At 41.6% G+C, this 27,577-nt stretch overlaps 1 protein-coding gene across 2 annotated transcripts in view; it reads right to left on the bottom strand.

Moving 5' to 3' along the window:
• FYCO1 (FYVE and coiled-coil domain containing 1) overlaps positions 1–26,526 on the bottom strand; it is a 219,264-nt gene extending 192,738 nt beyond the window's left edge. Inside the window, exons 1-2 of one of the 2 annotated variants that reach the window (XM_030203275.1) lie at positions 26,217–26,526; positions 17,314–17,467 (exon numbers count right to left, since the gene is read on the bottom strand). In XM_030203275.1, the coding sequence (XP_030059135.1) occupies positions 17,314–17,371 (58 nt within the window). In that variant the 5' untranslated portion in view covers positions 17,372–17,467; positions 26,217–26,526. The remainder of the gene's footprint in view (positions 1–17,313; positions 17,468–26,216) is intronic. The other variant, XM_030203282.1, reaches the window with a different exon arrangement.
• Positions 26,527–27,577: the final 1,051 nt, after the last annotated feature.

The following is a 27,577-nucleotide window of genomic DNA, read 5'->3' as shown; positions in this document are numbered from 1 at the left end:
GACTTTGTTACTATAATCACATGACTCTGTGGTATCATGTTCCAGTTAAAATAACTTCCACCAACCAGCCTACCAGACTCTTGTTTATAGTTTTCCTCCACCGTCATTGGTTGGCTTCACAGCATGATCACTGCACGAACCTTGCTTTTCCACTCACCTGCTGTACATCTGCTTTCTCCCCAACCCCTGCACAAACATGTGTACATGTCATTTCGCATACTCGACTCGTTCCGTTCTAACCACCTGGATTGTTCCACCTCCTAAAAGTCCCTGGAGCTCTTTCATCGTGACTGGGTTTGCTAACTCTTGTATTTCCTGATGCAGTCTACATTGAATAGTTTTACCCTTCATGCCGATCATAGGCGGTCGGTGGTACAACTGTTTGGGGAGGCTAAAGGGGGCGGAGTTAGGGGTGGTGCCAGGGGTGGGACTTATATCCATAACTGTCTGACAACACACAGAAAAAAAAATAAGTAAAATAGTCACAATTAATACCTTTTATTAAATTTAGATATTAGATATGTATCATATGTCAAAGAATAATAAAGTGGTTGTTCAAAGCACATATTAACTAATGTATACTATTCAAAAATGTTATCAATTATTAAACACTATTTCCATTCATTGAAAATCCCAAAATGAAATGGTCACATTAGTCAAGTAACATTATGCATGAAAAGGCAGCACTGTAAATATTACACTAGGCAGACCCTAATACACCAATATACCACCCATATAAACACAGACCATCAACAATATTTTTTATTTATTACACTTGAATCCCACATTTTCCCACATAGCAGTAGGCTCAATGTGGCTTACAATATGAAACAATATTTCAATATGAAACAAGGGATCATAATATCACAATTCCTCATATACAGCCACAAAACAACCTATTAGGGTGGGTAGTGTTCACAATGAACTCCTTCTACTAACGACTAGATAGAGATAAGAGTTTTCAACTTTGGTACAGTATAAGTCATCACAACAACAAAATATAAGAAAACCAATGGACTGCATTAGGGGCTTATAGCCCATTTAGTTATGTTTAAACAAAAGAGATCTGTATGAAACAAAATATTTATTTTTATTTTAACTTATAAAACCTCTCTCTCTCTCTCTGCCCCAATCCAGAATTGCCCCACTGTCTTGCCCCTCACCACCATCCAACATTGCCCCTATGCCTCCCCATCTCTCTCTCTCTCCTCCCTTCAACATCTAGCATCATCACCCCGTCCCCTCACCAGTTGTTCAACAAAGCAATAACAGACTGCATTTCTATGATGTTCTCTATGTAGTATTATGTGGGCCCAGAATTAACTTGGGTGGGCCCTTTCACCCCCCACCCTGTAGATGCAATATATTGTTTACCTTCCCCTCCCCCAACATTCTCCTTCCCTGAGGAGAATCTCTTGCACGTAGATACATAAAATATTTTTTTAACCTTCCACTCAGCTTCTGCTTCTCTCACCCCACCAACATTTCGCCCTTTCTCCCCAATCCCCTGCCCGTAGATATATAAAATACATTTTAAACCTTCCCTCCCAATCCCCATTTCTTCCCCAATACCCCCCCCCCCCCCAGCCCAGCAACTCGCTCACTCTCCTAAGTTGACTCCCCCCCTTCCCGAAGTATTGGTCTGCACCAAAGTTCCCTTTCTTCTTCTTCTCCTCCGCCGGCGGCCTGGTATCTGCCCCCCCCCCCCCCCCCCGTCTCCATGTACCTCAGAGGTGCTGCATGCAGCGATTCATTTTCGCTGTTTGCAGCGGTCCGGACAGAAGGCTTCGCTGTGCTCCGTTACGCAAGACTGACTGCGGCTGCCTCTGGGTGAGATGTTAGTTCAACTTCCGGCAGAGCCGGAACCGCTGGGGAAGGAGCCTATCAAGTCAGGCAGACAGCTGCAGCCAGAGCCAGTAAAAAAAAAGAAATGAGCCCGGGGGGGGGGGGGGGGGGGGGGGGGGGCGCGTGCCAGCAGGGAGAGAAAAGTTCAATTTTGTTGTTCTTGGCTACCCTGCTGAATTCGAGAAGGCAGGGGAAGCAGGTCACAGCTGGCCAAGCCTCTTATAGGGGCGCCTATGATGCCGATATTATAGCCTAGAAAATTTACCTCAGTTTTACATATCTGCGCCTTATGAGGATTAACTTTATATCCTCCCTCTGAAAGGGTGTTTAGTAATAAATTAGTATAATACAAACAAGTATCAGAATCAGGCGCTGAAAGCAATAAGTCATCAACATAATGTACAAGCTGAACATTGCCAGGCAGAATTGCTTCAAAAGGTTGTAAATCGTGTGAAAGAGTAAGTGAAAATACAGAGGGGCTTTCAGTATAACCATGAGGGAGCCTAGTCCATTGATAAGTCTGTTCTTTATATTGGAAGGCAGTATAAGGTCTACTTTGAGGATGTAATGGAATGCAATAAAAAGCATTAGACAAGTCCAAAACTGTATGGTATTTTCCCAAATCTAATGATTGTTATAACACTGCAGGATTTTCGTTTGGAAACTCGGGGACTACCGTATCATTTAGTCCCCTGAGATCATGTACAATATGCCAGGAGACTTCTCCTTTCGGATACAAAGGAGTGTTAAAAGATGAATCACTAAGTTCTATAATCCCATGACGCAATAATTTATCTATTTTGGGCTCTGTGCCTACAATAGCTTGACGGCTTAAAGTATACCGGGAACGCTTTGGACCACACCCAGGCTGTTTGGGAATTATTTCAACATACTGGACAGATTTAACTAACCCAAAATGATCTTCATCAGTGGCCAATACAGTATCATGATCCAGATGATGTATCGATAACAGAAAAGGCACGGGCTCTCATTATTAAACATTGCAACACCTTATTAGAGGGGGCACTCGGTGTGAATACTAACTGTGCTTGGAAGGCTTGTAACAAATCTCTGCCCATTAAGTTAACTGGGCACTGGGGTAAGTTTAAAAGTGATATTTAGGTTTCTTCAGATTTGTACTGGGACAGTACAAAGCAGGGTAAGGGGTACAGTCTTATTTCCACCCTCAAACCCTCAAGTCCGTACCGTACTGAATCTTTAGACAATTTCATACCAGGTAATACTAGTTATGACAGATTTAGAAGTACCGGAATCTACAAGGAAGGGGAGTGGATGACCATTTGACTAACAGGCTTATGAAAAGTTCCTCGGTGCTACAATGTACTTGCACCGCCCCAAGGAGTCAATCATTATTAGTGTTTTGCCCATAAGGTTGCCTAAACTGTCTCAACTGTTCTGCGGGGTCCCAAAAATTGCCTTTATCTACAGGGCAAGGACAAGAGGGAGGTCTAGGACGAATCCCACCGTTACCTTGGTGACATTCAGCTGCATATGGTGGTAGGTCTTTTTCTGTAGCCAGAGCTATAGGGACTTCAGATTTTTATTAATCTTTAGCTTTTTTTCATAGATCAAAAAATTGCAAATGATTAGTCAGAGACTTCCCTTTCTTTGCTTGTTCTATCATGTTTAAGAGACCCAGCAAGATATTTGGTTGTAGAGATCCCTCTACTGGCCAAACACAACTTTTCTTGGCTAATTTAATCCATTTATTTTGAAATTTTCGAATACCTTTAATTAACAATGGATTGTCATGACATAAAATATCTAAAGGGGTAGTAATTGCGGACACTAATTTACACTGTAAATATAATATGTACTTTCTCAAGGAGTAATAACATAGCAGCTAATGGAAAAGTTAGTACAAAAAGAAATACCAAATACAGTAAATATCTAAAATCTAAAGGGTATCATACAGATTTATATACATATATAAGGAGAAAAACAAAAAATGTACAATTATACTTACAATACCGGTAGATATTTTAAAAAACCCATTACGTAGCTGAATCCTTACGTACTTCACGCGGTAATACCGCCATCTACACCGGACAGGCTGGTCCTCCACTTCTGTGGGCTGCAATAAAACGCAACAGCATCCTGTTTCCAACAGTGACCAATCCAGGTCACAAATACCTGGCAAGATCCCAAAAAAGTACAAAATATTCTATACTGCTTATCCCAGAAATAGTGGATTTTCCAGAAGTCCATTTAATAATGGTCTATGGACCTTTTCTCTAGGAAGCCGTCCAAAACGTTTTAAAACTCCGCTAAGCTAACCGCCTTTACCACATTTTCTGGCAACAAATTCCAGAGTTTAATTACACGTTGAGTGAAGAAAAAGTTTCTCCAATTCGTTTTAAATTTACTACATTGTATCTTCATTGCATGCCCCCTAGCCCTAGTATTTTTGGATGCTTCACATCTACCCGTTCAACTCCACTCATTATTTTATAGACCTCTATCATAAATCCCCTCAGCCGCCTTTTCTCCAAGATGAAGAGCCCTAGCTGCTTTAGCCTTTCCTCAAAGGGAAGTCGTCCCATCCCCTTTATCATTTTCATCGCCCTTCTCTGCGCCTTTTCTAATTCCACTATATCTTTTTTGAGATGCGGCGACCTGAATTGAACACAATATTCGAAGTGTGGTTGCACCATGGTGCGATACAAAGGCATTATAAACATCCTCATTTTTGTTTTCCATTCCCTTCCTAATAATACCTAACATTCTATTTGCTTTCTTAGCCAAAGCACACTGAGCAGAAGGTTTCAACGTATCATCGACAACACCTAGATCCATTTCTTGGTCTTTTGAATATGCTCTGTAATTTTGTTCTTTATAATAGTCTCTACCATTTTGCCTGGCACCAACGTCAGACTCACCGGTCTATAATTTCCCGGATCTCCTCTGGAACCTTTTTAAAAAATCGGCGTTACATTGGCCACCCTCCAATCTTCCGGTACCACGCTCGATTTTAAGGATAAATTACATATTACTAACATTAACTCCGCAAGTTCATTTTTCAGTTCTATCAGTATTCTGGGATGAATACCATATGGTCCAGGAGATTTGCTACTCTTCAGTTTTTAGACCTGCCCCATTACACCCTCCAGGTTTACAGAGAATTCATTAAGTTTCTCAGACTCGTCAGCTTCGAATACCATTTCTGGCACCAGTATCCCACCCAAATCTTCTTCAGTGAAGACCAAAGCAAAGAATTCATTTAATCTCTCCACTACAGCTTTGTCTTCCCTGATCGCCCCTTTTACTCCTCAATCACCTAGCGGTCCAACCGATTCTTTTGCCAGCTTCCTGCTTTTAATATACCTAAAAAAAAATTCACCATGTGTTTTTGCCTCCAACGCAATCTTTTTTTTTAAGTCCCTCTTAGCCTTCCTTATCAGCGCTTTGCATTTGACTTCACATTCCTTATGCTGTTTCTTATTATTTTCAGTCGGTTCCTTCTTCCATTTTCTGAAGGATTTTCTTTTAGCTCTAAAAGCTTCTTTCACCTCACTTTTTAACCATGCCAGCTGTCGTTTGGTCTTCCAGCCTCCTTTTTTAATACACGGAATATATTTGGCCTGGCCTTTGACCCTCACAGCCGCTCCTCTAAGTTTTTTTTCACCGTTCTTCTCCTTTTATCATAGTCTCCTTTTTAAAAGTTAAACGCTAATGTATTTGATTTCCTCTGTATACTTACTTCAAAGCTAATATCAAATCCGATCATATTATGATCACTGTTATCAAGCGGCCCCAGCACCAGATCATGCGCTCCACTAAGGACTACGTCTAGAATTTTTCCTTCTCTCGTTGGCTCCTGTACCAGCTGCTCCATAAAGCAGTCCTTGATTTCATCAAGGAATTTTACCTCCCTAGCGTGCCCCGATGTTACATTTACCCAGTCAATATCGGGGTAATTGAAATCACCCTTTATTATTGTGTTGCCCAGTTTGTTTGCATTCCTAATATCCCCTCATTCTAAACACTAGTCAGACAGTTGTCCCAGGAAAAAATGAATGAAATTTATATTCCCAAGCTATACAAAACAATTCTTTAAAAAAAACTGTCAACATTGGTTATACTCTACAAAAAAGATTTGAGATAAATTATTTTGCAGGGATCTCTAATATAAAAAAAATACTGACCCCTGACTCTGCATTGTCACAGTGTTAAATACAAGCATATAATCTACATCCACAGGAGCCTTCCTCATGCAACAATTTTCATCTCAGTATCACTAACATAATCCCTCTCCAGTAACAGGCATATTGGCCTGTTATTCAGCTGGCAGCAGTGTTTTGCTGACTGCTACTGGTTTTATTCCTGGATATTCCGTGCGGGACGATGTTCAGGCACTGGCATTGAATATACAGGTATGCACAGCCTGATAAAACATAGCTTGTGTGATATTAAGCACTCAACTGGCTAGGATGAACTGCATTAAGACAGTACTGTGTTTAATACGGGCCTATTTATGCGATTATCCTAGCTGATAGGTTATTTATACCCCTTACAACTCACCATATAAAAATATTTAAATTTTGATCATCAACTCAGGAACAGCACATGCTTAAAGCAGACCAGTTTTTTTTTGTTTGTTTGTTTTTTTTTTTTTACATTTGTACCCCGCGCTATCCCACTCATGGCAGGCTCAATGCGGCTTACATGGGGCAATGGAGGGTTAAGTGACTTGCCCAGAGTCACAAGGAGCTGCCTGGGTCGGGAATCGAACTTAGTTCCTCAGCTCCCCAGGACCAAAGTCCACCACCCTAACCACTAGGCCACTCCTCCACTCACCCCAGAGCCTTTCAAATCGGGCCAGCCACTTTATGAAATAACACAAACCCCTCAAAAAGACACTCAAAACCTATACAGAAAACTTAACACATCTTTACAGCCCTAACCCACCTACGAAAAGACAGTGTTATAAATATTACACCAAGCCCTAGAACACCAATATACCTACTACTGGGAAACCAGAACAAGCTGGACTGTTACACATTCCTACACAGACACTACATGCTAGCAGAATCCTTCACCTCAGTTGCCCATGCAAAACATGGACAGACCTTCACGAGATACAAAACAGGGAACCACTTATATAGTCGGGGGGGGGGGGGGCATTTCAGTTTTTAACTGAAATGGAGAACACTCCCACCCCTCCAGACTCTAAAAGCAGTGCAAATACTGGTAAAAGAGAAGCAGAAATGTAGTACTCAGCAAAAAACAGAAACAAATGTACATTTCACTAAGCAGGTACATCTCAGGGCCCGATGCACAGAAGTCCCTGGAAAGCACCGTTCACTATTTCCACCACAGTTAAAAATACAGTGATAGAAATAACAGGCGGTGCTCAAAATAAATCACATGCAAATAAGCTGCACAGACGTTTACCGTGCAGTTTGGGTAGAGAATGGCCAGTGCATGCACATAGCAGCCAATCGGTAAGTGTGGCTGCTATGCGCATACCCGGAATGTGGCTCCAATAGTTGTTAAAAATCCCTTCCCCATCGCCGACAGGAGATTCCTGATTGGTCAGAGTTGGTAAACCTGCACCCATCGCTGAAAGGCACTCCCTGGTTGGCCAGAGAGTTATTAAGCTCAGTCCCATGCATGCGTTTTGTTTTGGTCTGTGACAGTTGTGAGGCATCCCTCAGAATGTACATTTGAATGCCAAACAGCTCATTAGCATCGGGTTCCCATTGTCTGCTGCCGCACATGGTTAAAAAGCCCACAGAGTCCCTTTATACATTCAGCGCTGGATTCCCTGCTCGCTAAACGAGCTTGAACCGGTCAGAAATACATATTGCTGGCCCAGTAAGTTTTGTGCATTGGGCCCTCAGTCCTTAAAACATATTAAATAATCTTTGCTGTCTGAGCATTTTAGTTTTCTAATTGGGCTGGTCCCAGTCTCTTTTCCACTTTCCATGTGTCAGTCTTCTCCTAAATTCTTTTCCAATTCTTCTCCCTCCTTTTGTCTTCTTCCTTTCCTTCTCTACATCTGTCTGGCGCTGATCTTTCATTTTAGGTCCCCCCCCCCCCCCCCGTCGGGTTTTCAAGAGATACACAAAGAATATGCATGACATCAGTTTCTATACATTGCAGACCCAGTATATGCCAGTTTGTCTCTGCATTATTCAGTCGTTGTGGATCTCCTGTAAACCAATTTAACCGTGGGGTCCTTGGGAGACATATGGGAAGTCCTGCTATATTGAGAGGGTGCACAATACACAGCCCTGTACTCACAAATGATTGGGAAGGCACGCCGATACCTCACTTTATCTTTAATTAGTCCCTATACACTAGCCCATTTACTGCGCTCATCCCAAGACTTCCAATTTACTATCCCATCAGTTACCTGCGCATGGTTTGACTCTACTAGACAAGGTGTATTCTGTACCAGAGCTGTGGAATACTCTCCTAGTGTCCCTTCTTGCCCCCCCCTCAAACCTTCCCTTTGCCTCCCTATTCCCTTCTTCCCAGTGTCCAGCATATCTCCTCTTCCAACACAAAACTGTCTGCCATCTTTCTCTCCCTCCCCTGCCCACACACATTCCAGCATCCCCCCTCTCTCTCTCCTTCTTCCCTGTCCAGCTTTGTTTATTCTTCCCACTCCCCCCTCCCCCCCCCCCCGATCTTCTCCCTCCCCTCAAACCTATTCCGGTGCCTTCCTATACACCAGTTCACTTACTGTACTCATCCCAAGACTTCCAATTTACTGTCCCACTAGTTTCCAGTGCATGGCTCTACTTTACTAGACAAAGTGTATTCTGTGCCGGAGCTGTGGTATACCCTCTTAGTGTCCCTTCTTGTTTTAATCTGTTCTCGAGGTTAATAAATTAAGGGCCTTGTTTACTAAGCCGTGCTACAGGCATGCGCTAACTGTATAGACACCCATAATATTCCTATGGGCGTCTTACATGGTTAGCATGTGCTAACAATGCTAGTGCACCTTAGTAAACAGGGCCCTAAAGAAATAAAACAACATAATGGAAAATAGTGAAACCTTTTTATTGGGCTAACTAAAAAACATTCTGACTAGTTTTTAGAAGCCAAAGCCTCCTTCCTTTAATACTACTACTACTTGACATTTCTAAAGCGCTACTAGGGGTTACGCAGCGCTGTACAATTTAACATAGAAGGACAGTCCCTGCTCAAAGAGCTTACAATCTAAAGGACAAGTGAACTGTCAGTCAAGTAAATAAAAAGTCAAGTCAATAAAAAGGTAGTACCTTATTTTCCTTTTTTTTTTTTGTTTTGTTTCTGTTTCTTAATTTGAAATGTGATATGTCAATTTTTGAAATTGACACCTGCTCACTTTATATTTTGCACAGTACAGAGGGACATGCATCACTGCTTCTCTTTATCTAGCTGTTGCATTGTGTGCAGTGTCTAGCTTCTAGGATGGCACTCTTATTCTCCCTGTCTCATCAGCTCGAAACCTTGGGGTCATCTTTGACTCCTCTCTCTCCTTCTCTGCTCATATTCAACAGATTGCCAAAACCTGTCGTTTCTTTCTCTATAATATTAGCAAAATCCATCCCTTCATCTCTGAGTATTCTGCCAGAACCCTTATCCACACTCTTATCACCTCTCGCCTTATTGTAACCTGCTTCTCACCAGCCTCCCTCTCAGCCATCTCTCTCCTCTTCAATCAGTCCAAAACTCTGCTACACAAATCATTTTCCGCCAAAGTCGCTATGCACACATTAGCCCCCTCCTTAAGTCACTTCACTGGCTCCCTATCCGTTTCCGTATTCAGTTTAAGCTTCTCTTATTGACCTATAAGTGTATTCACTCTGCTGCTCCCCAGTACCTCTCCACTCTCGTCTCTCCCTATGCCCCCCCTCGGGTACTCCGTTCTATAGATAAATCTCTCTTATCCGTCCCCTTCTCCTCTACTGCTAATTCTAGACTCCGTCCCTTTTGTCTTGCTGCAACTCACGCCTGGAATAGACTTCCAGAGCCTGTGCGTCTAGCCCCGTCTTTGGCCGTTTTCAAGTCCAAACTTAAAGCCCACCTCTTTACCACTGCTTTTGACTCCTAACCTCTACTCACTTGCCCTGTCCTTTATCCTCCCCTATTTTTCCTTACCCTTAATTGTTCTGTCTGTTTACCTGTCATATCTAGATTGTAAGCTCTTTGAGCAGGGACTGTCTTCTTTTGTGTATGGTGTACAGCGCTGCGTATGCCTTGTAGCGCTATAGAAATGTTGAATAGTAGTAGTAGTTTAACTTAATTTTTGACTACATATTTCTATGTTTAGTTTGAGATTACTTAGACGAGGTTCTGCATGTGTGAAAGAGATCAGGTATTGTTTTAGCACTGAATATCTGTGTATGATCAATCTATAGTAGATGCACTGATATTTTAATACCCATTGCAGTGTTTACAGTGCTGGCTTTGTTATCCCTTCCAGCAAAGGTATTATTTTTAATGCGAGGGGTGGGGAAGATATGTTGCCCCCTCAGTCCACCTCTGGGCCCCCCCACCAAAAAAAAAAATTGGAGGGCTGGCTACGCCCCTGGTCTGAACTGAGAGATGATCAGGTGCTGCCTTGAACAGGCCTATTACCCAGAGGTTGAACTAGTCAGCAGGCCCCAGTTCCATTCCCACTGAATTTTACAAGGCTATGCAAGAACAATTGTCTTAGTTTTACCGGAAGTTTACAATCTGGCTGTTAAAAGAAGACAAATACCGGATTCTTTTTATGAAGTGCTCATGACCATAATACCTAAGGAAGAGAAAGACCCTGCCTATTGTGCTAATAAACACCATGAGGCATATTTTCAAAGCACTTTGGGAGGCTAAGTTCCATAGGTTTCTATGGAACTTTGGGAGGCTAAGTGCTTTGAAAATGAGCCTCTAAATCTCCTAACTGAACACTAACTATAAAATATTTGTCAAAATACTATCTTGGCAGTTGGAAGAATATGCTGGATTTGATTCATTTGGATCAAACTGGCTTCCTTAGAGGTCATTTTACTTCAGTTAATGTGCGTCCCCCCTTTATTCTCAATATTATATATTTTTTCAGTAAAAAGTTTTTAAGAGGTATAAAAGGATGGACTAAAAGTTTAACGTACAAAAATGGATTAATGACGAGTGCGTGCCTCTCCTATTGAATGCCTGGCTCAAAGTTTTTAGCCAAATGCACGTGTTTCTGATGATCCGATATATATACAAAAAAAATATTTTCATGATCTTACTAACGGTTAATGAATAGACCTGTAAAATTGTATCTAAAGAAGTTGGGCATATATGAGTGAGTGATCAATTGGCCCCCTTCATGTGACTGAATGTGGAGTAGTACATTAAGAATTATAGTACACAATGCTGTTTTATTTGACAGACCCCATAAATCAGCGATCTCCATGCTTTTCCAAGTAAAGGGCCTCAAAGTGAACATGAGAAAGCTTCAGGGGCCACCAAAAGATTTTAGGCTTGCAAATGTAATTTTAAATACCAATTTTGATTCTACAAAGATATTTTTTAAGTCACTCTGGGGTCCTTTTATTAAGCTGCGTTAAAAAGTGGCCTGCACTAGTTTTGGCGTGTGAAATTGGAACATGCTGGGCCACTTTTTACCGCACAGGGAAAAAAGGCCTTTTTATAAATGTGGCAGAAATGGCTGCCACCTATTTAGTAGGCAGTAAAGACTCACACGCTACTCGTGCAGTAATTGGGCAGGTCGCAGCAATGTGGCTGCGCTGCCGATTACCATCAGCAACACCCCCCACCATATAAATCAAAAATAATTTTCTACTGTGGGGAACGGCATGTGCCAGCTTCAGAACTACCGCCAGGCTCCTGCACTACACAGGCGATAGGGCCAATTTGAAACACGATACTCGAACAACGTAGTAAAAGGGCCCCTTTATTTTGGCTTGTTAACAGTTACAAAAACCATAAATGAGACTCTATTCCTGTAGTAGTAGTATTATTATTAATCCTCCCCATCCCACATAAGCCCAAAGGAAAGAAATTATTTTTATTCTGAATAATCCTCTGGATATAAAAGGAAAAGAATGTACCAGGGGAGGTGGGTCTTACAAATGTAAGCTCGTATTTACACTGGGTTTCCTCAGAGTGCTAGTAGACAATCAGAGGATAGTACAGCAGAGCAGACTGGGGTGTTAATCAGTCTTTAGGAGACTTGTTTTCAAAGTGAATTATGTGAGTAAAACATTGTCTGAAAGTTGGCCACCATCACATGAAAACTTGTAGTCAAGTTGATAGGAAGTGCTCCCAGGGCCACATTTATGTTTGCCGCTGACGGCATTTTCAAATCTTCATGCTTAATACTTCACACACCAAAAAAGAAGGCAATGTTTGCGCACGTGATATATGTGGCCGTCTGGGGTTGAGCTGGAGCAAAGGTGCACCGCTGGAAGATTTTGCTACTACTGCAGAGAAAAGGCCCCGCAAATCTCTGCTGGGTCGCATATGACTGCATGGGCACACTTTATGCGCATGTGCACGGGGAGAGGTGAGTCAACCAGCATTTGCACACAAGCCCACACATGCAAAACAGTGTGACCAAGAAGGCACACACGACCCAGCGGAGTTTCACAAGGCCTCTTCTGTACCTGCAGTAGCGGTGGGGGTTGCTGGATATGAGAGGTGCAAAAATGGACTGCGGGGGCCGTGTTGGAGACAAATGCCATACACTCTTTTGCTTTGGCAGTTTTGTCCATCTTTGGGAAACGTTCAGGGTTTTCCATTAATTATTCCAAATCGGTTGCAATGTCTTGCAGACTGAATGCCTTTTTAGGTATCAACGTGGGACTCCAGCTTTGGAATTCAGTTTGATTTGGAATGTAAAATACTTGGAGATCTGGATGCCCAATGATGTGTGTAAACTATGGGGCTCCTTTACTAAATTATGTTAAAATCTGGGCTTAACATGTTTTAACGTGAGATTTTCCAGTATACTAAGGCCAGATTTAACGTGGCAGTTTTGTAAGGTTTGTTAATAGTGTGCAAAAATAGGGAAATTAATGCGACAACTGCACATTAAGGACTTAATGCCCTTTAGTAAAAGGGCCTGTACATTAGTATAATTATGATCCTCTTTTCAAGCAGATCATATCCTAGCAAGACAGGATTAATACAATATATATTTTTCCCCCGCTGCTCTTCTTGTTTAATCAGTTACCAATTAAAGTGTCAGTGCGTTTCTCTAGCCAGCTGCATAGGCTTTACTCAAATTATACTTTGAATGGCAAAAAGCTAAAGTGAGGTTTGACATCTTGACTATTCCCATACTTGTGGGAGGGTTAGGCCTGCTGAACGTTAAACACTATTATTGGAGTTGTTGTTTAAAGTCCCTAAATGAATTAACCTTTCTCCATTATACGGAACAGTGAGTCTACCTCAAACAACTGCAAAGACTCCACCAACCACTGAGGTGTATCCCCTTTGCCAATACTCTAGTCTCCCCTAATATTGTCAAGGATCATGCTTTTATAGGTGCAACAATTTTGATGTGGAGAACAGCACTTAAAAAAAAAATCTAAAACCTGATATTCAGCCCACAGCAGTAAGCAGCACTGAATATCCAGGTTGGTGCGGCAACCCAGAAGTTAACGGGATTCCAGCCAATATTCAGACCACTGCCCGTTAACTCAGCAGATAAGGTTAGGTCAGCCTTTTTGCTGTCTTAACTTTATCAGCTTATTTAGTCAGTTAGTGGATTGAATATTGCTACCAATCAGCTAAGCACTAGATCTGCCCAAACTAAGCCCCTAAATCACCCCTAACCTAGCTAGTTAGGCACGGCCAGTTAGCGCCAATATTCAGTTGCACTACCCAGTTAAGGGCAACAAGCCAGCTCAGCGGGGTTTATCCAGGAAGGAGCCTCTCCAGTCCAATTAAACTTCTTTGAATACTGATCCCCACAGGTTTTTCAGACTGAACTTTCTCCATATGCTCCTAAAATTATACATAATTTTGATAAAATTATATATAATTTTAGGAGCATATGTATAATTTTAGGGTTTATCCAGGCAGGAACCTCTCCTGTCCAAGTAACCTCTTTGAATACTGACCCCCACAGGTTTCATACTGAACTTTCTCTGTATGATCCTAAAATTATACATAGTTTTGATAAAGTGATGTTTCAGAATGCTGAAGGACCACTTACAAAAGAAGGTGGTGTTGTTACTTTCTCCCATTTATAAAGCTAAAATTGCAATGGCGAGCAAGTTCAAGCTCCATTTATCTTATCAATACTTCCAAATTAGGCACTTCTCCATCTTTAGGAGGGTGTAGAAAGGTCTATTTAATTCCTCCCACTTTACTTGAAATGCTATTATGTACTAAGTTAAAATGATTGTAAAGTGCAGCAAAGTCCTAGACATGCAAGAGTCCTGACATAATTGGTGACATCATTAAAGTTGATCATATATCTATACTTCCAGGCATGTCCTTTTGGTCCTTTTCTGGAAGGCTACTTGTCCATCCCTACTTTCTTGTGCTGGATGATTCAGTTTTTACCCATTCTATGTCAAAATAGTTCAAACTCTTTCAGGTTGGCAAGGGAGCACCTGCACACTGCAGTCTTCAAGTCTTGCCACAGATTTTCTCTTGGAGTCATGTCAGGGGTTTGACTGAACTACTCAAGGACATTCACTTTCTTCTTGTTTAATAACTCCATTGTTGCTTTCATTTTATGCTTAGGACCATTGTTCTGCTGAAAGGTGAATCTTATCCACAGTGCCAGGTCAATAGTAGACTGGAAAAGATTTTCTTCTAGGATCTGCCTGTACTTTACATTCTCCATCTTTCTCTTGATCTTCACATTCTCTCCGACCTTGCTGCTGCAAAGCATCCCCACAACTTAGGGTTTGTTTATTAAACGACAGTAAGTTTTTATATTTATTGCACTTTAAATGCAAATCATAAGGTGCGATAAGTGCAAAGTCTATATACTAATTTGCCCACCATCTGCCCTGCATTTATCGCATAGGGCCAGTGTTCCATGCCTCAGCAGATAGTGCAGATGTACCCACACTACCTACAAAGAGATGGAATACAAAACCCTGGTTGCCTAACAAGGTGGAAGCATATGGTGACCACTCCTGCCCTTCTCCACTAATTATATGGGAAAACTCTGGGTGAGCCCTTGGAAAGTTAGGGGGGGGCTCAAGTTATGGCGAGTGATGGCTTCTGCTTGGGGGGGGGGGTGAAATGGGGGATCAGATCTTTGGGAAAGCTTGATTGCGTGGTGGTTGTTATCATGGGGTGTGCTGATTAGAGGGGGGATTGGTTAGAGGGTGATCAGATTTGGAAGTGGAATTTTCAGGAGGATGATTAAGAAAGGAACAGTGCCACATGTGATCTTTTTCTATACATTTATGGGACAGCAACCGCACTATCAGTAGTTGTAACAGCTGGCATGTGATACTATGCCATATGCTACCTGTCAGTGCTTTCCACATCCCATCCCTGTCTATGACCAACCCGGATCCAACCTCTACTCATTCAAAGCAGCTTGCACAGTATTTTTACCACACTAAGGGGCTCATTTTCAAAGCATTTAGACTTACAAAGTTCCATAGGTTACTATGGAGTTCATTTTTGAATGAAATAAAATGTCTAAAATGTGGCATAAAGCAACATTTGGATGTTTTTCACACAAAATACATCCAAAATCAGTATTTTTGAAACCTATTTATAGACTTTTTCTATGAAGTTCGTCAGAAGTGCATTCAAATCACAAGGGGGCACGTTGGGAGCGTTTCAAAGGTGGGATTAGGGTACGCCCAACACTTGGATATTTTACAACCATGATGGAACAAAACAAAAACGTCCACGACTAAAACTAAGATGTCTTGAGCTAGACCTGTTTTTAGAATAAATAAGGCACAAAAAGGTGCCCTAAATGACCAGATGACCACTATAGGGAATCAGGGGTGACCCACAAACTGACTCCCTCCCACCCCCACCCCCCAAAGATGTGAAAGATATGACTTACCAACCTCTGTGATAGCCAAAGATGACCAAAAATGTAAAATATGACTTACCAGCCTCTATGACAGCCTCAGATGTTAAAGTCAGGTCTATTAGAGAAGTATGCAGGTCACTGGAGTAATATAGTGGTCGGTGAGGTGCACTATGGAGTGGGGGACCCAGGTCCCTATCGCCCTCTACCTGTCACACTTGTGGTGGAAACTGTGACTCCTTCCAAAGTCACCAAAACCCTACCCTACCCACATATAGGTGCCCCCTTCACCCAAAAAGATACTGTAGTGGTGTAGTGGGTGGTAGTGGGTTTTGGAGGGCTCAGGGGACAAGATAAGAGAGCAAAGGTGAGATATGCACCTGGGAGCATTTTTATGGTGTTCCATTGCTCTCCTGGTATGTCTGGGGGGACCAGTCTACTAAAAATGCTAGCTCCTCCTACATTCCAGTGGCATAAATCTCTCTATTTTGCACTTATTCGTTTTTTGTGGGATTTTTTGAAAATGGACCAATAAACAAAGCGTCCAAAGCAGAAAACCTTGTTCAAAACAACATTTTCAAAAAATAAAGATAAGACATCTTTCTTTTTCGAAAATGACCTTTCTTGCAAAACGTCCAATGTTGAACTCGGACATCATATCAAAAATGCCCCTCCACATAATTTACTATGGGCCTTGTTGAGGCAATTTTTGGCACGAGATAATTCTAGCTTGCTATATCAAAGGCTGTGAAGCTTTATACAATCAAGACTTTTTTTTTTTGTTTCTTCTTCTTAATTATTTGTTTAATATTTCTAGATTTGATCTTTCACATTGAAAAGGTCAAGTATGTTGGGTGTATCGGTAAAACAAACTTCTACTTTAATGGATTTTGAACTGTATTTTTAGACAGTAGAATGTGAAAAAATGTGCAAGGATATGAAGACCTTTACAAAGCACCATACAATTACTAGTACCATCTTAACATTTCTATAGCACTACTAGATGCTCATAGCACTATACACTAAGATGCAATCCCTGCTTCACAGTGTTTACAGTCCACTCAAGATAGACAAAAAGGATAAACAAAGAAAATTAGGGTATTTTCTTTATTATCAGAAAATAGCTAAACACAACATAGCTCTGGACAGAAGAAAACAGGATCAAGGTTTAAAATCAGCCTCAAAAGTTGGGTTTTCAGGCTGGATTTCAATAACACCAGAGAGGAGCACGACATACCAACTTGTGAAGTCTATTCCAGGCATATGGCACAGCAAAACGGAAAGGATGGAGTTTGCAGTAGGCAGCAGAGGACACAGACGAGACTGACTTATCTGACAAGCGAAGCTCCCGAGGAGGGGTGTAGGGAGAGATAAGACAGGAGAAGCAATAAGGAGCCACAGAATGAGTTCACTTGTACTTAAGTACATGCACAGTGCAATAAAATAATCAGAGGCAAACATTTCTATATGAGACAATGAGCATGTAGCATCATCCACCATACCATGTAAGTCTCTGATGATCCTTTGTAACTGGCTCTCTCCAGGACTGGCAGCCATCATGACAATCAGAGGGCCCTGGGGTTCAGCTTGTCACTCCGCAAGATCAGAAGAAAACAACTGAAGTTACTTATCAATCCATGCCGTCTTTCATCAAACCTTCGGAGAAGAAAACAGAGAAAAAGAAATGAATTTATTCAGAATGACACACTCAGAGGCAGATCAATACTGATTCTCTACTGTTTAAATTACAGCTGCTATAATCTCTTAAAACATTTTTAGTCTTCCCAGATGAACTGCAGCTGCTCAGAAAGTAAGAGGAAGGTCACTGTCTACTTTTAGTTCTCGTGACCTTGCACTGCTATGTCATACATGCCAATGTTTTGAAATCATGCCATGTGATGGCTAGATCAAATGACTCTCCCCTTTCTAAGTAAATACAGTACATTTTAAAAATCCATGCTGAACCTGCTTAATTTTAGGATTAAATTTTAGACCTATTTTTTCTCTCTCCCTGTTAACAATCCTCTAGTAGTCCCAAGCCACAACTTGTCAAGAAAGTGGCAGCATCGTTCAATCACCCTTCTGAATTCACCACTGGATTATGCTTCTGTGAACATGAGCTTGCTCTTCCCTAACTCCCCTTAGAATAGCTCAAAATGCAGGTAACCCGCATGACCCTGCTGTGGGGCAATTTTAAAAGTGGGCTGGTGTATGGGCGTGCACCTAAGTCCTGAAGATGTACACAAAACTTTGCGCCCTGGCCATACTCTATCCAGACTCCGCCTAGATGCATGCCTGCCCTCAAATTAAGTACTAGGGGGTCCTTTTACAAAGCGGAGGTAAGTCCAACGCAGGCTTACCACTCGCAAAAGTACTGCCGAGCTATTGCAGCAGCCCAGTGGTAGTTCCAACCCTCATCGAGCATCATATCCGGCGCTACAAAAATATTTTTATTTTCGTACTGCCGGTGTGTACCCGGTGGTTACCGCCAGATTAGCGCAGGAGCCCTTACCACCACCTCAATGGGTGGTGGCAAGTGTTCCTCACAAAATGGACGCGTGGCAGGGCCATTTCCTGAAAAAAACAAAGACCTGCCTTTTGCCCACTGCGGTAAAAGGGGGCCTCAGAGCGTGTCAAAAACATGTGCCGATGCCAGTGCAGGCCCCCTTTTGCTGCAGCTTCATAAAGGGGGCCCTAGGTAAAATACATGCACATTTGCAGAATAGCACTTTAAGAGAATTGCCATTGAAATAAGATAAGCATTGCCATACTGGGACAGACTGAAGGCTCAAGTCCAGTATCCTGTTTCCAATAGTAGCCAATCCAGGTCACAAATACCTGGCAAGATCCCAGAACAGTAAAACAGATTTTACATTGCTTATCCTAAAAATAAGAAGTGGATTTTTCCAAGTCCATCTTAATAATAGCTTATGGGCTTTTCTTTTACGAAATTAGCCAAATCTTTTACATTTGCTCTTAAGTCTTTTTTCGCTAATTTAAATCAGCACTAAAAACATATGACTACTCTCAGGCCTTTTCGTCAGTGCAATTTATTGGAGCCGAGGCCTTGTTTGTGGTTTGTCCTGTAGTGGTTTCTACCCTTTGACATCTCCATAGTCACTTGATTCTTTGTGATTCTCACTCCCTTCATAAGTGTCTCCTCGCTTTTCTTTAAAGTAAAGTTAATCTAGCAGTGTACTGTATTTCATTGTAACTTTTACCTTTTGTGGTCCCTTGACTGTGTCTTGTACCTTCTTTCTATATTTTATGACTCTGTAAACTGCTTACTTTTTGACTTTGCAGTATACCAAAGTTGACGGTGATGATGAAATTTGGTATATATATGTGAATATGCACATGTACTGCATATATACCAGTAGTCTAATGATTTATATGCATTCTACTACTACTTATCATTTCTATAGCGCTACAAGGCATACGCAGCGCTGTACACCATACATGAAGAGACAGTCCCTGCTCAAAGAGCTTACAATCTAAACAGGACAGACAGACAGAACAAGCAAGAGGCAAGGAAATTAAAGAGGAGATAAAAGGTACAGGGCAAGTGAGTAGTGGTTAGGAGACAAAAGCAGCGTCAAAGAGGTGGGCTTTTAGCCTGGATTTGAAAACAGCCAATGACGGGGCTAGAACCTAAATGTAGATTTCTTCTTTACAGAATCATTCCCTCAAAGGGCAATTCTATAACTGGCTGCATATTATTAGGTGCCCAGAAGGCGCCTGATAGGAGCCTATTCTATAAAGGAATGTCTTTATAGAATACTAGCATAAAATGAGAGACACACACGTATGAGAGGGTCTTTTACTAAGCCGCAGTAGCGTTTTTAACTCACAGTAAAAATCAAATGGCGGTAAACGCCGAGACGCCCATTTCTACCGCAGCTTGATTAAAAAAACCCTAGTTTTGGTGCAAGCACTTATGGCTGGCATAAGTGTGTGATTTATGGTTTATTTACATTTTCTATACTGCCTTGTCTGGCATACAGGTCTAGATAGTAACATAGTAACATAGTAGATGACGGCAGAAAAAGACCTGCATGGTCCAGTCTGCCCAACAAGACAAACATATGTGTATACCTTACCTTGATTTGTACCTGCCCTATTCAGGGCACAGACCGTACAAGTCTGCCCAGCAGTACTTCCCGCCTCCCAACCACCACTCCCGCCTCCCATCACCGGCTCTGGTACAGACCGTATAAGTCTGCCCTCCACTATCCTCACCTCCCAACCACCCACCCCTCTTCCCCCCACCTGCTCCGCCACCCAATTTCGGCTAAGCTTCTGAGATGGTTTACAATCTAAAAAAGAGACATTGAAAAGAACTTCATTTTGCTGAAAGGAAAGAAATCATTCGTTCAAGAAACAGCAAGAATCTAAATTCCAGAAATACATGTGTAACTCATAGTATTCTATAAATTATGCATCACCCATGATCTGTTCAGACTCTGCCTATGCATACACCCACCCTGAAATTGTGTGCTAGGTAAGGTTCACCGGTATTCATAGAATAGTGCACACATATGAATGTAATATGCCAGTATTTTAATGGTTTATCTGTGTATCCGCCGTCTCCTTTACCGAATTAGCCCATAACTACTATCGCACTGCGCATTTCTGGATTGTTACCAGATATCCTTCCATCAGAAGAGTACCTGTCTTTCTAGACACCACTAGAAAGTTAACTGTAGATAGATATTTTTCACAGAAATCTAATACTAAATGTCTTGGCTGGCTTAAGTAAGTCTTTCTCAGCATAAATGATACTCCCTAATCTGTTACTTGTCTTACTTGTTTGTCTTGAATAGACTGTAAGCTCTGTCAGGCATGAACTCTCTCTTGTGCGTTTGTGCACAGCACTGCATACATCTATTAGTGCTATATTAGTATATAGTAAGTCAGACTTGAAACTACAGAAGCCCCCCAGTCACTATAATGTTTACGTTTATTAAAACAACTTGGTAAACCGCCTAGCTAATAAAGATCAAGGTGGTTAACATAACAATAAAGTCATAAAATTCAAATAAAAAGGAACTCCATTGATTAAAAGTAAAGACCTAACCACAGTCACTCAAGATATCCATAAACACCAGGCTATGGTCTTCACAAATACAAAAACTTAATAAATTCTATGTTCCTCCTATCCTGTCAAGAGTACATATCCAATTCAGGGACAGCAAGAATTTCTGTTTGGAGATATATTTTTGACTTCTGTGCCAACACAGTGGCCTGTTTCCATTGGTATTTCATATAGAAATCTGGTTTCACAAAAACATGCATCCTACCTCTCTCTCTGAATAATTTTTAGAGGACTGTCTTTGTGAGGACCTGGCTAAACTAAAGGTGGACAAAGCAATGGGGTCGGATGGCATACATCCGAGGGTTCTGAAGGAACTTAAGGAAGTTCTAACGGCTTCGCTGGTTGACCTTTTCAATGCTTCTCTAGAGTAGGGAGTGGTCCCGGAGGACTGGAGATAAGCAGACATGATTCCTCTCCACAAAGGCGGAAAGAAGAGGTTGGGAACTACAGGCCAGTATGTCTGACTTCTGTGGTAAATAAATTAATAGAAATGCTTTGAAACAAGAGAATAATAAAGTTGTTGGAATCCAATAGATTACAGGACCTATAGCAACATGGCTTCACTAGCTGCAGGTCATATCAGACAAATCTGATTCATTTCTTTGACTGGGTTACCAGAGAGTTGGATCAAGGGAGAGCACTAGATGTGGTGTATTTAGATTTTAGCATAGTCATCTATGCAGTTCTACATAGATGACTAATAAATAAACTGAGTGCCCTCAGTATGGGCCCTAAAGTGATTGAATGGGTTAGGAACTGATTTGAGTAGAAGGCAAGAGAGGGTAGTGGTAAATGGAGCTCATTCTGAGGAAAAGGATGTTGCCAGTGGTGTGCTGCAAGGTTCAGTTCTTGAGCCGGTTCTTTTTAACATTTTTGTAAGCAATATTGCTGAAGGGCTATCTAATAAGGTATGCTTCTTTATGGATGATACCAAAATCTGCAATAAGGTGGCCACCCCTGATGGTGTGGATAACAAGAGAAAGGACTTAGCAAAGTTAGAGGAATGGCCTGGAATTTGGCAGCTAAAATTTATTGTTAAAAAATGCAGGGTCATGCATTTGGGCTGAAACATCTGAGGGAATGGTACAGTTTAGGCACTGAAGAACTTTTGTGCACATAGTGATCGTATGTAATGATCTTAAGGTGGCCAAACTGGTAGAAAAGGTTACGGCAAAAGCTAGAAGGATGATATGTGTGCACAGGGAGAGGAATAGCCAGTAGAAAAAAAAGGAGGTGATGATGCCCCTGTTTAAGATACGGGTGAAACCTCAGAATATTGTGTACAATTCTGGAGACTGCACTTTCAAAAAGATATTAACAGGGTGGAATCAGTTCAGGGGGCGGCTACTAAAATGGTCAGTGGTCTTCATCATAAAGCGTATGTGGACAGAATTAAAAAATCTCAATACGTATACTTTGGAAGAAAGGCAGGGGAGGGGTGATATAACAGACACATTTAAATACCTATGCAGCATAAATGCACAGAAGGCAAGTCTCTTTCAACTGAAAGGAAGCTCTGGAATGAGGGGGCATAGGTTGAAGGTGAAAGGGGATAGACTCAGAAGTAACCTGAAGAAATACCTCTTCACAGAAAGGGTGGTAAATTTGTGGAATGGCCTCCCAGTGGAAACAGTGGAGGCAAAAACTGTATCTGAATTCAAGAGAGCTTGGTACAAGTACATAGGATCTATAAGGGGAGCGATAGGGAGATTAGACGGCATGGATGGGCAGACTGGATAGGCCATATGGTCTTATCTGCCTACATTTTTCTGTTTCTAAGGGCCCTGTTTACTAAGGTGCGCTAGCGTTTTTAGCGCGTGCACAAAATCAGCGCGCGCTAACTGTGCAGGCGCCCACAGGAATATTGTGGGCGCCTACACTAACGCAGCTTAGTAAACAGAGCCCTAAGTCTATTGCATTTTATTTGCGTGTTCAAATGTTTCTACAAATTGCAGCTAGCTCAAGAAATTCCTTGTAATTGAAGGCAAAAAGGATCCAGAAAATCAAAACTGAGGCCAATCAAGGATGCGGTCAGTCATCTCTATACTCTGCACTCATTTTCTCAGTGTTCTTGTGACCCAGCGAAGAGATTTCCCTTGTAGCCAGCACTGACCACAGACAAAAGAACTAGGGATGTAAATATCATTTTAAAAGTTTACTCTTAACTACTGAAATTTAAACAGTCAAATGATATATCAAATGGGAGGATCCCCTACACGCTCTCCTGCTCCCCATTACCTTTTCCCCCATGTGTCCATGCACTCCTTGCTCCTTCTTCACCTGCTGGCGCACTCCATGAGCTCATCCTGAGAGCCACTCAGCACGCCACAAAAGAACCTGGAATTAGCTTTGTCGCCAGATCTTGCCAGAAAGCATTAACATTTCAAGGATTAAACTGTGAAGTTATACTTACTGTTAATCATTTAGATGGTTAATATTTCACAAACGTTACAGGAACCTGCATATACACTGTATCACCAACTGAAAGATTGGTCCCCGTAATGGCTGGCACACATCCCTTTTTTTGTTCTAAATATGCTTCACCTCCAGTGATTAAAATGTTGGGGTTATATACTGATGTGTAATAAACACCTGCCGCAACTGCGTGCTGAAGTTTATAGTGAAAAAACTACTACTACTACTACTATTTAGCATTTCTATAGCGCTACAAGGCATATGCAGCGCTGCACAAACATAGAAGAAAGACAGTCCCTGCTCAAAGAGCTTACAATCTAATAGACAAAAAATAAATAAAGTAAGCAAATCAAATCAATTAATGTGAACGGGAAGGAAGAGAGGAGGGTAGGTGGAGGCGAGTGGTTACAAGTGGTTACGAGTCAAAAGCAATGTTAAAGAGGTGGGCTTTCAGTCTAGATTTAAAGGTGGCCAAGGATGGGGCAAGACGTAGGGGCTCAGGAAGTTTATTCCAGGCGTAGGGTGCAGCGAGACAGAAGGCGCAAAGTCTGGAGTTGGCAGTAGTGGAGAAGGGAACAGATAAGAAGGATTTATCCATGGAGCGGAGTGCACGGGAAGGGGTGTAGGGAAGGACGAGTGTGGAGAGATACTGGGGAGCAGCAGAGTGAATACATTTATAGGTTAGTAGAAGAAGTTTGAACAGGATGCGAAAACGGATAGGGAGCCAGTGAAGGGTCTTGAAGAGAGGGGTAGTATGAGTAAAGCGACCCTGGCGGAAGATGAGACAGGCAGCAGAGTTTTGAACCGACTGGAGAGGGGAGAGGTGACTAAGTGGAAGGCCAGCAAGAAGCAGATTGCAGTAGTCTAAACGAGAGGTGACAAGGGTGTGGATGAGGGTTTTGGTAGAGTGCTCGGAAAGAAAGGGGCGGATTTTACGGATGTTGTAAAGAAAGAAACGACAGGTCTTGGCAATCTGTTGGATATGAGCAGAGAAGGAGAGAGAAGAGTCAAAGATGACCCCAAGGTTTCGAGCTGAGGAGACAGGAAACCTCATACAACTGTGGCTCTGACTGGTAAATGTAAACCAAAAAATAATTAGGGCTCACATTTACCAGGCAGAGCCACAGTTGTATGAGGTTTCCTCTCTTTTTTCACTATAAACTTCAGCATGCAGTTGCAGCAGGTGTTTATTACAGATTCACTAAACACATTGGTATTGTACGGATATATTGTGAATCGGATCTACATTGGTATACTGGGGTTATATACTGGCCAAACATTATCTCTTGAACAACAAATTAATGCGTTAATTAAAAGTTCTTTCTTACTGATGAGAAACCTAAGGAGTATTAGAAAATACTTTGAATTAGAACAATTTAGACTGCTAGTGCAATCTTTATTGCTTTCGAAACTAGATTAGATAATACAAGATTACAGTAAACAAGCTTTACAAAAATTGAAGCCTACACAAAATACTGCAGTTTGATTAATTTTCTCCCTAAATAATTTTGATAGGATTTCACAATATTATGTTAATCTCCATTGGCTGCCTAGAGCGTTGAGAATTATGTTTAAATCCGCTTTTATTTTATGTAGAGTTTTAAATGGGGATTGTCCAGAATACATGTCTTTGCATTTTCAATTTTCTAATACAAATAGTAGGAGACTGCATAATAGTAACATAGTAGATGACGGCAGAAAAAGACCTGCACGGTCCATCCAGTCTGCCCAACAAGATAACTCATATGTGCTAATTTTGTGTGTACCCTACTTTGATTAGTACCTGTGTTCTTCAGGGCACAGACCGTAAAAGTCTGCCCAGCACTATCCCCGCCTCCCAACCACCAGCTCTGGCATAGACCATATAAGTCTGCCCAGCACTATCCCCGCCTCCCAACCACCAGCTCCGCCTCCCACCACCGGCTCTGGCACAGACCGTATAAGTGGGCCCAGCACTATCCCCGCCTCCCAACCACCAGCCCCGCCTCCCCTTTCTCCTTTCCATCAGTAAAGGGGGAAAAAAGAAAGATTTAAACTTCATGAAAAACGTGTAATTTTCCAAACTCCAAAAATCTGGAAAGAAATTGCCTTATGCTTTGATCATTCAAATTCGTATTTAAATTTCACGAAAAATGTGGAAGACCTTGTTATTTAAAATTTTAAAAGATATTTTCAATGTTTATTTTAAATTCAGTGTATTGTTTTTGTATTTAGTACTGTGATGACCCTTTTTATATACTTTGTACTGTAACTGTAGTTCCCAAGTGATTATCTTGGTTTTCTTTGCTAATTGTAAACTGCTTAGAACCATGTGGCATAAGCGATATCAATAATAATATTTCAATTTTCAGCAAAACTACTTCCTTTACTCTTTCAAAACATACCATCACCATATGTGTAGGCCAGCCTGAAGAAACCTAAACAGCCACTTGAAAATGGTGAATTTGTGATTAATAAAAATGAGAAAAAAAATCAAAGAATGCTGACTTCAGGGGTCTTGGAAGAAATCTCAACTCCTGTACTGGATAGTTTGGGAAGGGAGTCTACCTGTCTGTCCTCTCTCTTTAGCAAGAGAAGGAATTTCACTAATTATTTCTGTCATCCTAAATTTCCAAGAGAGGAATTCCTAATCCTGAACTCACTCGTTCTCTACTTTGAAGGAAAGAATCACTCAGCTTCCAACCACTTTCTCTCTCTGTTCCTGAGAACACAATTACTTATGCTAACTGGTCTCTTTTCTCCTCCGGAAGGCCTGCCCATTGTGATTCTCTTTTCTCCAGGAGTGCATTCTATCGCTTTTACAGAACTGCCCCTCTCCATATGAGCGTCTGTCAGCCAATGTATCAATCCTTCTTAGCCCACTGCTGCTGTTCTCTTGATTTTCTCTTGATTTACCTAGATTCTTCAATCTGTAGCTGTGCTTTAATTCTCCTATGCTGGTTCCTTTGTTGTTGTTTACCTTCTTGTTATTGCATGTGAAGCTCCTCATCTTTGGATAAAAATTTCACTGAAACGCAAAGTTTGGAAGAAAGCACGTAGAACCCTCATCCTGTGAGACTGGCCCACAGTAGACTGGGGCACTTGTTTGTTTTGACGGCCGCTGCTGCTCACACAGTACGCACTACGCAGCGATCACCAGCCGTAACCCAGCGCTGCGGTTTCCGGGTTCTCGGGGGCCCTTTTGTCGTGCACTATGCCCATTGCCCAGTTGTCTTCCTCTGTGGGCGTGAACAGCCAGAGACGGCCGAGCACGTCACCGTGGCGAATCTTGAAGGATGATAAACAAGGAGGTTTAATAGACTGGAGTGCAAGTGAGCCTATCTAGTCCACTGTATGCAGGGAAGCCAATTTGGTTAATCTCTGTTTCCACTCCCCCGCGCAGCCGTCATTGCCATTCACTCAAAACAGAGAAAGCAAACCTATGAGGTGCTGCGTGCGTGCACGTTGTCGTTCGTTATTGTTGGTCCATCTGTAACAAGTCTAATGCTGTTTCTTTTGGACAGGCAGTGCCTTTAAAGCTGGAGGAGAAAAGAAATAACAATTGAATATCACCAAAACAGCTTCAACAATTATTGTAGCTGGTAGAAACAGCAATTATAAACTTTAGTTTGTGCTCATTTTTCTTCACTGTTCATCTTCTATGCAATACAGATGGCCAGATTTCAGTGAGGATATCCTGTTTCCTGAAGGGTTCATCTTAACTGTTGTTGTAATCTGCCTTGGGAAGCCTGATGTTATAAAGATGATGGAATATATTGAAATTAAATGGAAGTAGAATTAAACTCTCCTTTCATTGGGGCACATGTAATCACATCTTCATCTGTTTTGTAGAAGTTTACATTTTAGATACACAGATTGTTCTGTTTTAGACATGTTTCAGGGGCAAATGGTTTTATAAGTCAAAATAAAAATGAATATTTTGGTTCATGCAGATCTCTTTTGTTTAAACATAACTAAATGGGCTAAAAAAAAAACCCTAATGCAGTCCATTGGTTTTCTTATATTTTGTTCTTATGATGACGTATGACTTATGACTATGTTATTATTATTATTATTATGACTATGCCAAAACTTGAAAACTCTTATCTCTATCTCCTTGAGGTTAAATGAGGGTACATGGCATGAGCTTATCCGGTCCACTGAGATTGGATAACAGGAGACAGTATGACTATAAAGTTGAAGCCGGTTCCCCCTGCAGCATCCATCTCTGTTTGTCAAAACAATAACAAAGTACATCCTCTTTTGTTGCCTTTTAA

This window comes from Microcaecilia unicolor, chromosome 1, assembly GCF_901765095.1.
Source record: "Microcaecilia unicolor chromosome 1, aMicUni1.1, whole genome shotgun sequence".
Taxonomy (NCBI): domain Eukaryota; kingdom Metazoa; phylum Chordata; class Amphibia; order Gymnophiona; family Siphonopidae; genus Microcaecilia; species Microcaecilia unicolor.
Note: the sequence above shows the minus strand (reverse complement) of the source record. Positions and strands in the feature narration are given on the sequence as shown.